The sequence below is a fragment of the Mytilus californianus genome, unplaced genomic scaffold, assembly GCF_021869535.1.
Source record: "Mytilus californianus isolate M0D057914Y unplaced genomic scaffold, xbMytCali1.0.p SCAF_11, whole genome shotgun sequence".
NCBI classification, from domain to species: domain Eukaryota; kingdom Metazoa; phylum Mollusca; class Bivalvia; order Mytilida; family Mytilidae; genus Mytilus; species Mytilus californianus.
The window spans coordinates 35,951,158-35,963,632 of record NW_026262593.1 but is presented as its reverse complement, the minus strand read 5'-3'; the positions used below and the strand labels follow the sequence as shown (position 1 = coordinate 35,963,632).

Below are 12,475 nucleotides of genomic sequence, written 5' to 3'. Positions count from 1 at the left end.
GTTCAGTAGTTTCAGAGTAGAAGACACTGGATGTTAAGCAACCAACAATCAATCAATCAATCAATCATCATCAGAGAAGATCTTTGAAATACTTTACACCGGACGGACGACGGATGACGACGGACGTCAAGTGATGGCAAAAGCGCACATTTCCTTTTAGGAAAGGTGAGCTAAAAATGTTAACTTTTTTTTCAAGTAGTCACTGAACCATGAAAATGAGGTCAAGAACAAAGGACATATGACAGACAGAAACTTCATAACATAAGGCATCTATATACAAAGTATGAAGCATCCAGGTCTTGTACCTTCTGAAATATTAAGTTTTTTAAGTAGTTAGTTAACACCGCTGATCACTATCCTTATGTTGAGCTTTCTGTAACAAAAGTCTCAGGCTCGACAAAATACCCAGTAAAATACGGAAAAATGAAAATAAATATCAAAATTTTTCTCTGAATACTGTCTATCAGTCATGCATATACAAGCTTCTGTCCAAATTTCATACCATTCCTTGAAGGTTTGACAAATTTATTAATGACTGAAAAACTTTAACCTTAGACTGAATCTGAATATTTACTGTAAAAAACTATTAAAGTCCATTTATTAGTAAAATACGAAAAAATGAAAAATCAAAATTATATTCAACAAGTTTCTGTCTAAATTTCATAAAATTCCATGAAGGTTGACAACATAATTGATGTCTAAAAACTTTAACCACAGACTGAATCTGAATGGTTGCAGCAATCGCCACCAATTTAGGATTGCTATGTCTTGATTTCGATTTCGCGACATGAATGTCACAGTCTCGACAAAAATTAGTAATTGCCATAAGTTAATAAGAAAGGGACAACTGAAGCAATCTGACAACAAGACAAATGTGAGAAACTACAAACAGTTATATCAGCCACATGAACAAACAAATAATTTTCCTTAATCTAATGAGAGCATTACATTATCTATGAACAAGTTATAACCAACAATAAATACATGTAGTTATTAGATATATATATCTTACTATAAATTGACTTTGGACGCTGATTAAATTTAAGTGTACTGTTTACAATACTTAAAAGATATCTTTAAAACCTACATCTGACATTGAAAATCAATTTAAAAGGTAAGAAATGTGCATTTGAAACTTTTAGGTAGAGTATGAAGAATGGCTTAAAGGAGTCTGTGATGCTTACATTGTATGTTACTGATATAAACAAGTGTAGTTTTATTTTGACAAAGGAGCCATGCATTAATTCTAGCTATAACAGGTTTTCCTTGTGATTGACCTGTATTTTGTCTGATACAATCTGTATGTAATAATATTAAATCATTTTGTTTGCTTAAGGTCAAGTGGCAACCGAAAATGTTTATGTTATACTTGTAATATAAGTCTAAGTCTAAGTAAATCCCCATCCCACCAACCCCATTTCTTATTTCAATGAATGAGCCAAAATACATGTTTTAACAATCCAACCGGTCTGCTGGTATCCCATCTGAACTGGGATATAAAAATTCTTACACAAATTTTTGTTGAAAAATAGTATTTTGTTTAAGAAATATATTTCATCTGACATATTAAACATCTGACACATAATAACAGCATGTGTGAATTATCCTTGTTGTTCTGTCACTAATGAATATTTTTCAACATCAAAATTCTAGGATTAGTGATTCTTTTAATAATATTTCCACTTGATATTATGATATAAGAAAATGATACTACACATGTACTATATCTTTTGTCTGCTTGTTCTTACTTTGTTTGATGCAAACATCATTGACATCTAGACACCTAATATTGACTTTTTTTATTGTCTGATGTCAGAGGAGAGAAATTCCAGGATTTGTTTCACATGTAACTTTCATTTGACTGTGAAATCACAATATTTCATAACATTTACCAATGTAATAAATCAAATAAAAAAATTGAATCACTTAGTTAGTTTGTATAAGTTACTTAATTAGTTTGTATAAGTTACTCTAAATTAAATATACATTGTTAATTTAAATCATAGTTAGTGTTGAAATTTTATAACTTGTCAATTTATTAATTACAAATCTAATATTTTCCACTACATTTGCAACAGCAAAAGCTATCTACTTCCTAGGAAAAAAGTGATTTATTTACATTCAGAATTTATCAAGTTATAATGTAAACAAGAATGCACTCATGTTAGTACTAAGCACACCCACTCACAATTCAAAGCATCTGAAAACAGGAAGTAGGTGCCTGACAGACTGACTGATCACTATCAACTTAGTATCAAGCTGCTGACCAAATTAATGAACCTTTAGTGAGCAAGCTTACATATACCCCCTCTAAAGAGGAAAAGCTTATTGTGATATGATGGCTTTTTTCTGTTAACTCTTAGGTGTGATTCTTTTCTGTTATGGTTTTGACATAAACAAATCTCTTTTTAGACCAAGTGACTTCAATTCAAATGTAATAGGAATTTCCTCTTAATATATGTTAACATTTAGCATCTGGAAACCACTTTTTGGCAGCTATTGAAGTCTTTTTTTTAATAACTATGACCTTGAACATAGTGATCTTCCTTTCATTATATGAGACTATATACTCAGGTATGGTTGCAATCCCACATGTAGTTTCTGATTAAGCATCCAGAAAAAAAATGTTCTGTGCCAATTTTGGTATATTTTAAGTAACTTTGAGGTATTGACCTTCAAATCAATAAGGATCTTTCTCTCAATATATGTGAAAACACACCAAAGTAAGGTTACAATCCCATATGTTTTTGATTCAGCATTCAGAAGCTACTTTTCTGCACAAATTTCAGACTCTTATATAAAGACTTTGACCTTGACCTTTGACCTGGTGACCTTAAATCAATAGGGTGTCCTCTTTTTGTGTGTGCTCATATAGTCAAGTATGGTTGCAATCCAATATAAAATATAGACTGATTGACTGACAGATGGGTCAAACTTATGTATCTCCCCCCACCCCCTCTGTCTCCTAGCTTTTTTGTAGCATGGACTATAATAAGAAGTCAATATGTTCTTTGGTTCCTGAGAAATGTTTGACATAAATCAATGTTTTCATACAGCATATTACTAGCCTAAAATTAGTGTGATCAAAATATTTGTTGGGAGAAGGACAGATATCTGAACAGACATATATATATGGACAAAGAATTTGCAATAAAGCCCCATTTTAGTGTGGGGGTTTAATACTATATTTCTTTTTAATCTTTGTTTTTTTTTTGGTGTTACAGTCTTTTTGTAGATATCGTATTCCAATATTTGTAAAGGCTGTAGATATCGTATTCCAATATTTGTAAAGGCTGTAGATATCGTATTCAGATATTTGTAATCAAAGTGTTGCCCCTCCCCAGTCAGGAACCTGGTTAGTTGTTGTATTATGTGATATCTTCTGGTAAGAACTAAAAAAAAGTGCACAGCAAAATCCGGTTAAGTTTTTAATTTTCTGAAACATAAATTGTATTTGAATTCTATATATAATCTAGGTCATGCCATGCCTTAAAACAATTTCAGATGCAAAGGTTTGTCTTCATTCAAGAGTAAATTTTCGTGTGTAAACACAGCCAATTAAGCCAAAAGGTCCAGATGAGTCTTAACTTCATTGCATGGGATTTTAATATAACACTGATTGAATGATCATACTCATTGTTTGATAATTAAATATTTCTATCAAATCACACATTATTTTTTATAAACATTGAAATTATCAAGCCAACAATTTAGAAATCAACTTATAGTGAATTCTGGATCTTTTAAATAAAATGTCGTTAGAATATTAGATAACTCCATTTCAATATTTCATTTTGCAGAGCAAAAATGGGGACACCAACATCTAGAAAGTGTGAACCATGTGCTACACGTAACATTAATAGATCAGCAATAAGCTATTGTATGGAGTGTGAGGAATCACTGTGTTCATCATGTGTCTCCAGACACAAATCTTTCAAAGGCCTCAAAGATCATCTTATTATGGATATAAAATATAAAGAATCATGTTCTGCGTTTAAGATGAAATGTGAAATTCATAATAAAAAGCCAGAATATTTCTGTAGTTACCATGATGAAGTATGTTGTCAGGATTGTCTTACTGAACAACACAAGACTTGTAGAAACAGAGTACCCATGGAATCTGTATCGGATGGAGTTCGAGAATCAATATCATTTTTGGATTGTATAGATCGTTTGGAGTACATTTCAAAAACATACAAAAAGATTGCTGATGACCGACATAAAGGTACCATTGAATCGGTCATAAATGGACAGGACATAAATGAAACTTTTAAATCAATGACAGATCAAATTATCAGCAAAATTACTCAATTACAAAAAAAATTCTGTAAGGAAGTAAATCAGAAATCTGAAATAATCACCTCTGACCTGAGGTCTCAGGAATCAGATGCTGTTCGTTGTAAAGACAAGAATGACATGCAGTTATATGCAGTTCGTTCAATCAGAAACCATGGATCTAATTTACAAGTGTTCCTCACGGTTCATCAAATGAATAAGTACTTACAAAGATGTGAAAATGAATTGCAAAAAAAAGTGTCAGAACTGAAAAACACAAGCCTTACTTTTAAAATCAATGACAATATTTTCGAAGCTTTTGATTCCTTTGGTGAATTTATTATATTTGTAGAGGAACGTTCTTGCGATATTGCCTACAACCATCTAAACGTGCAGCAAGCTCAGAGTCCAGTCTAACATGCTCTGCGGACAACAGTTCCTTACCTTCCTTGTTCCCATAATTAGACTCAAATTTATCAAATTTGTAAACATGTTTCTGATTGAGTACCAAATGATTATTAAATCAATTATTGTTCAAAATGATGAAAATATTAAAGAAGATTATGATACCTCTTCAAGTTTAAAATGCGCCCTAAATTTACATAGAATAGAGGAAAAAAATATGTCTCAACGGAAACAGTGGTAAAAAAATAAAGCATCCAAAAATTGTATTAAACTGTATAGCTCTACTAGATATAGTCTAGTATTATTCATTTTTTTTTTCAAACTTAACTAAGCTAGTGATCAGCTCTTTAGTGGCTGAAAATCAATCATGAAACCAAATTTTTTTACAGACTAAAATAGCTATAATGAAAATTCTCAAGAAAAAGTAGATCAATCAATGTTTAACATCCACTGGTAGTTATTACATGCATTTCAGGAAGACAACATGTTAGTGAATCTTATTTTTATTCATATTTCTATAAAGGAGAATAAATGAATAATGCTATTGAATCAGTCAATACAAAATAACAATACCTGTTTCTGGATCACAAAGGGAGGTAACTTTCTCTGGAGCACCTTTACAATACAAAATAACAATACCTGTTTCAGGATCACAAAGGGAGGTAACTTTCTCTGGAGTACCTTTACAATACAAAATAACAATACCTGTTTCAGGATCACAAAGGGAGGTAACTTTCTCTGGAGCACCTTTACGGTACAAAATAACAATACCTGATTCTGGATCACAAAGGGAGGTAACTTTCTCTGGAGCACCTTTACAATACAAAATAACAGTACCTGTTTCTGGATCACAAAGGGAGGTAACTTTCTCTGGAGCACCTTTACAGTATAGAACCATGTGATCATCATCAATCTTCCTTGTAATAACACTCATTCGTTGTAGAGATGAGGAAAATGTAAATTGTCTGATGATACCAATCTCATAATCAGACTGAAAATATACAAGTCTGATTTTATCCAATCTTCAATAAAAATTACATTAATTCTTTCACTCATTGACCCCTTTGAAACCATCCACTCTCAATACTGTGGATTCTTTTATTTTTGTTGGTTACATTTTTTGTGGATTCAGGAAAATTGTATTCCCAGGATACATGATTTTGAGGTTTAAAAAAATTCTGCATACAAGCCTACAGAAAATTTGTATTTCATTGAACATTTGAGTTTCTGGTTCACCTTGACATATGATCCACAAAAGTCAGTACACACCAAACAAGAATAAAGAGAGCTCTGGGAACTGATTGAATAAGCTAGGTCTGCGTTATCAAATGTACCTGACTTTTATAAAAGCAAACTTATTTTAACATAGATTGTGCACAGACATGTTCATGATGTTATCTGATGAAAACTATGAATCTAATTATGCAAATGCTTGAGTACGTAGTTGATATGTTGTGCGCAATATTGTAATATATACTGCAGCTGTGCTATTTACGCAGTCAAATTGCATTGACCGTATATTCATTTGTGATATACAGTCACTGACCGTATATCGCCTTGTTTATGACGTTGACAATGCATTTCCTTAGAGTTTTATTTATGACGTCCATAAACAATAAAGGTTTGTGGAAATTTTTATGTCATCCGCTCCAAATTAAAAAATAATGGTTTTTACCCTAAATATTTCATTTGGAACAGTTATAGGTCCTTATAGGAGTTGCAGTATATAAAGAATAACCATACATTGTCTCGAAATATAAATTTTATTTGTACTCAGCTCAAAACAGGATAGAAATGATCGGCAAAGCCTCGCTTTCTACCTGTTTCTAAGCCTTATACAAATAAAATTTATATTTTGAGACAATGTATTGTTATTCTATATCTACACTGATGATATGACGATGATGGCTGGCTGTTTCAACTTCAGTGGCAAGTTAAATAAATATTCAGGATGAGAAAATGTTAATGTAATATGAATATGAACCCTTCTTTGTACTAAACCAAACTGGCCAGATGAATTCTTAACATACTACCTCACAAGGTAACAGTACACAGAGAGACATGTCAACCTTTCTGGAGACATTATTCCGACTTTGATCCAACCAGTCTTTGCTCTTACTCCTTAATTTGCATGTTCATTTTTGAAGGCTGTATGGTGACCTCTAGTTGTTAACTTCTATGTCATTTGGTCTCTGGTGGAGAGTTGTCTCACTGGCAATTATACCACATCTTTGGTCTCTGGTGGAAAGTTGTCTCACTGGCAATTATACCACATCTTTTTATTTTCATATTAGCAGAGAAACAGCAAAAACCCAATTCTAAAGTCTTTGGTTTGACCTAACCAGGAATGGTACCCACAACCTCCAGCACTTAAGGCGAACATGCTACCATGAGACCACTGATATGGTTACACTGATGATAGGATTTATACATATCATTTACAAATACAGATGTGGAACTAAAAAGATATTATTATTAATAATTTGTTACCATCTGTGTTGAATATCTATCGTTTTTAAAGCATAAAATATTGTGGTGGAATAGAAAAAGTCTTTAATGGACATTTCACAGTGATATCATATTCTAACTTTGTTTAAACCTGTTTATTTACTTTTGACTTTAATTATTTATCCCTTGTAATTTTTTATTAACTGTGTATTTGCATTCAGGTGTCACAGGTCAAATTTATTCGTTCATTATGTGTTTATTTACGTTTTTTGATTGAGTTAAGCCTTCCAATTGATATTTTATAGTGTGTTTTTCTATGTTGTGATGTTATACTATTGTTTCAGAAAAGGGAGAAGGTTTGGTACCATTAATACATTTAATCCCGCTGCAAATGTTTGCACCTGTCCTAAGTCAGGAATCTGATTACAGTAGTTGTCGTCTGTTTATGTAGTTCATACGTGTTTCTCGTTTTTATATAGATTAGACCGTTGGTTTTTCCGTTTGAAAGGTTTTACACTAGTAATTTTTTGGGGCCCTTTATAGCTTGCTGTTCGGTGTGAGCCAATGCTCCGTGTTGAAGGCCGTACCTTGACCTATAATGGTTTACTTTTATAAATTGTAACTTGGATGGAGAGTTGTCTCCTTGGCACTCATACCACATCTTCCTATATCTATTTAATGGATGATTGCTTACAAGAGTAAACCTTAAAATTAGCATTTCAACTATAAGAATTACAAGTAAAACAAAAACATGCATGATTCTCTGATAAACTCAAGTGCTTGGAAAAGTATTGATATTGATTACATTTGTTAGTACATATTGTTACCTTCCAACAAAAAAGGAAGTCTTTTCAGTTTTTTATCCAAAGGTCCTTGACCTATAACTTTTTAAAGTAAAATTGAACCCATGTCTAACAAAAGGCTTTCCAAAAAATGACTATTAACTTTGGTATAATTAAAGACTGTGAGGTATCTTAATGACATACTATGGATTTATATAATTTTGTGGATACCAATTTTCGTGGATATCTGCTTTTGTGGTTTTGCCAAAGTCTGCAAACAACCTTATGGAAAATTTGTAATTTGTTGAACATCTAAATTCATTGTAATCCTGTACCCATAAAATCCACAAAAACCACAAAAACTGATATCCAATAATAACAATAATGAATCCACAGTAAGGAGATTACCAAATAATAGAAAAAATTGACCATTTTGAAACAATTAGCACAAGTGTCACTACAGATAAATATAACTTTGGTTAAGTATTGTCCTCTCTATTAATTCTGTGTATGTGTGTGTCAAACTGTGAAGATTTTCTGTAATTCCCCCGTTTTATCAAATTGACTGACATTTCATAGCTGTTTAACCATGAAAAAAAAGACTTTCAACAAAAATTCAAATGTTTTCTTGAATATTAAATAACAAGATTCAGTATGATTGCAAATGAGACAACTATCCACCAGAGTCTAAATGATGTAGATGTATATTAATAGAAGTTTTAACTTTGCAAATTTATGAAATTTTGAATTATATCTGATTTCAAGGTTAATTTGATCTGATTGAATTGCAATACTTCATTCAAAGTTGTTTGCATTTGAAAATAAAAATGAAAAGAATGTGGTACAATGAGACAACTATCCACCTGAGTTAAAATCAAGTGGTAGTAAGCATTTATAGGCCTTCAATAATGAGAAAAAATGTTTACATTAAAAATCAATAATATTGAGGTTGCACATTCCTTAAATTAAAACAAAATCAATTCATTCCATGTAATGGTAGCAGGTACAATGGCATTCTGGTATATTCATGTAACATCTGTCTTATAGATTACAATGTTTAAAAGCCTTCAGTCAAGCAATTATGATTGTTTTTTTCACAGTGCATTATCCAATTTCTAAAATTTATTACTATTCAAGATATTCAAGATGTCCTAAAAATTTAACTTTTGCATGCTGATATATATATAGTAGCAATGTGTTTGCAATTCTTATTTTAATCGTTTTCTTGCTTGAAGCTCATTATTAATTGGGTTTCGTGCAAATTGGTAAAAAAGTAAAGTGTAAGTTTTTTTTTCTTTTTGTTATCAAGAAATGGGCATTATATATCCCATTTGTTTGTACATAAACCTCCCTTTGACAAGTGTGTAAAAGGAGCTTTTTATGAACTATTTTTGAAGGGATATATATAGTTAAACACACTGGAAATTAATGACATCTTGATGTGAGACAAAAATGAAATCTACAATATTTATTAAGCTATCTTGGTTTTTGAATTATGATTGTTTGTGTCTAATATATAACACTGAAAGATTTAATTCGATTTGAATGGGCAGTATTGGCCAAAAGTCCTTTAACTATTTAACTTGAAAAATGTTCACCTGTCCTTTTAATGGAATCAGTCAGGTATACATTGAACAAGATATTAGATATACCTTATGAAAAAGTTGAATGTGCAGATATACATGTACTTAAAAGCCTAAGCCTTTATCATAACTTCATTCTAGCCACTATTAAATGCATGGAAAAATTAGCACAGTTTATTGAAAATTACTCTGTAAAGATAAAAAGAAGTCAGCAGATTTTAGAAATTAAATTGAGAATTGACTACTTACTTTTTGCTATAAAACATTAAAAAATTAATGTAAATTTCATAAAAAAGATATCCAACATAACTATTTTATGCATACATGTAGGTGATCTTATTATTACAAAGAACAAAATAGATTTTGGAAATTAAAAAAAAATAAATATACATTTAAAGGGGCATTAGCTGTCAAATTCATGTTCATGGCTTTGACTCAAATTCTCATATTTAATTTATAAAAAGGATATCCAAATTATAAAAAGTCTAAAATAATCAATTTACGATGCATTGACTCGATAATATGTATGAACATTTTGTGTGTATTTTAGTCTAGACGCCATCTAATTAACCATTGAGGTGACCTCTGAAGACTGACAACGGTTTTATAACCTGATATAAACATAAATATAGATATAAATAGATAGCGAACACATGCAATTGGATTTTTCTAGGTCTGTTTGATTTCAAATTATAGATTAAAAAATATATTAATCATTGTTTTTACCTGTATAACAATGAGTTTTTATGGATCGAATCAGTCAACCAATTGGTTTACCCTTGTTTCACTTTCAATGTTGACATTCTTTTCCTTTTAATAGCTGAACATGCCTAATTTATGCCTAACCCATCTCTAGCTAAGGGGTTAAATTGAAGGTCACATGAATACGGATTCAATGAGGTGGAATCATTCACTTGCAAGTGAATATTTTCATCAGCGATGTTTCTTAGCTTATTTTGACAAAATTGAACCAAACTGGCCGCTAAAAGCGAATTATTATTTCACTATTTCACTTTCAATAATGGTTAAACCAAAAAAAATCATATTTTTATTTTTTTTTATATCTCGTAGCTAATGCCCCTTTAAGCGATGCAAAGAAATATATATTCTACTGTAAGCCATTAAAATAGGTAGAACATGACTCGTTTTTTAATAATCCACCTAAATCTTTAAATAAGAAAATCAGTTTTAAATATGCATTCAACTATAGTATAGCAAACCTCTTTTGCATTAGACAAGAAGGTATCCTTTGTACAGGGTTTGACTACAGTCGGCATGATGGTATCAAATTTACTGGTATCTCTGCCTGGTTCTTCTAAAATCTACAAAAGAAAATGAAACAAAATGTGGAGGATTTTTTTTTGTCTATTTCAGGCAATGTAACTTATTCTTTTGTTTTTTAAATTCTTCTGCACTTGAGAAATACATTGCAATTCTTGGAGAAAACACGTCTATCCAAAGTAAAGCTATATACATAAGTACTGTCTACCTAATGCTGCTAAAAGAGACACTTGGTTTTTTTTCTTATTTTGGAAACAGAGAAGTACCTGCTTGTGTTGTGTTTCCCAAATGGTTACCTTAATTGGCTTTAATTCTTTAGCTATGAAAAGAAAGAAATTGAAAAAGCGCCCAGATATATATCTATTTCTAAATTGATATTACAGTAAAATAGAAGCTTTAAGATGTGTATATGTCTTACAAACGAGCTATAATAAGATATAGTTTACCCATTTAGTGGATTCAAACATGATTAGGTCTAAAGGATCACCAGACAATTCCCCATCGATCAATGTTAGAGAATGACAGGTTGCCATACACTGTATCACATGGTTTCTTTCTAGCTCTGCTGGGTTGTATACCACTCCAATAAACCTGTAAAAGTTTAGGACATTTAACTATATAAAAATAAAAAGAATCAGCTGTGGTATAATTGCCAATGAGACATCTATCCACCAGAGTCCAAATAACTTAGATGTTAGCAACAGTAGGTCATCGTGCAGCCTTTACCAGCTTAACCCATACAGTATAGTAAGCTATAAAACATCACAGCATGAAAAAAAATTTAAAAATTCAAACGAGAAAAGAAATGGCCTAACTTATGTACAAAATAGGAATGTTATGTAAAGTTCTTTGGCACCCAAGAGCTAATTCCATGCCATGACATCACTTATGTCTGGTTGTCAACAGATAAAAGTGATTCAGCACAATCCTGATTAAACACTTTCTTGAAAGAGATACATATTTCCTGACCTTAAATACTTCGATATGTTACATTGATATAAAGTAGTCAGGTCTGAAAAACAATTAATTTCCCTTACATAGTAGTAAGAAATTTAGAACCATAAAAACTGGTTCAACCCCCAATCTTATTTGGAAGCACATGCACCACACAAGGTTAAGACCATAGTTATTTATTCCATTAATCGATTGGTATCATGTATGTTAAGAGTATAATACCATAGAATTAAGAGATTTTGTCACTGTTTTCTAAAGCTTTTCAGGAGTTTGTTAATTTTTTTCTAATTCTTAATAGTTTTATTTTCTATAAATGTTTCAAGCATGTCTTAATAGATTTAAGGATAAGTTTGTTTTGTTAACAATATTTGCTGTTTCTTCTGTTTTAATTGTGTTTTTAGGTTGCTGGATATCTTCACATTTTTAATTATTACCTTTGATCATGAACAGGTAAAACTCCAGACATGTCCAATCCATCTTCCGTAAGTGTTCCTGTCTAAAAGAATAAAGAAAAAGAATGCAAAAGTTGTCACTCATAATTCAAAGTATCAGAAAACAGGAAGTAGGTGTCAGACAGATCTGAAAGCACACACAAACTACAACTCATCACTGTTTAGAAGCTGACCAAATATAAAGTCATTCTGTTCAAAAGTATTGGGGAAATAAGTAATGAAAAAATGTCAAGTTCATTCAACATATTGAAAAATTCAAAGTATCAGTAAACAGGTTGACAGTATCTGACAGATT

General features: G+C 31.2%; 1 protein-coding gene across 1 annotated transcript in view; it reads right to left on the bottom strand.

Annotated features, from left to right (window-relative positions):
- Window positions 1–12,475, bottom strand: part of LOC127720881 (polyamine-transporting ATPase 13A3-like) — a gene marked incomplete at its 5' end in the record, with an annotated part of 54,398 nt that overhangs the window by 31,360 nt on the left and 10,563 nt on the right. The window contains 4 exons of the mRNA XM_052227625.1: window positions 5,518–5,671; window positions 10,714–10,815; window positions 11,221–11,365; window positions 12,163–12,224. Of these exons, the coding sequence (XP_052083585.1) occupies window positions 5,518–5,671; window positions 10,714–10,815; window positions 11,221–11,365; window positions 12,163–12,224 (463 nt within the window). The remainder of the gene's footprint in view (window positions 1–5,517; window positions 5,672–10,713; window positions 10,816–11,220; window positions 11,366–12,162; window positions 12,225–12,475) is intronic.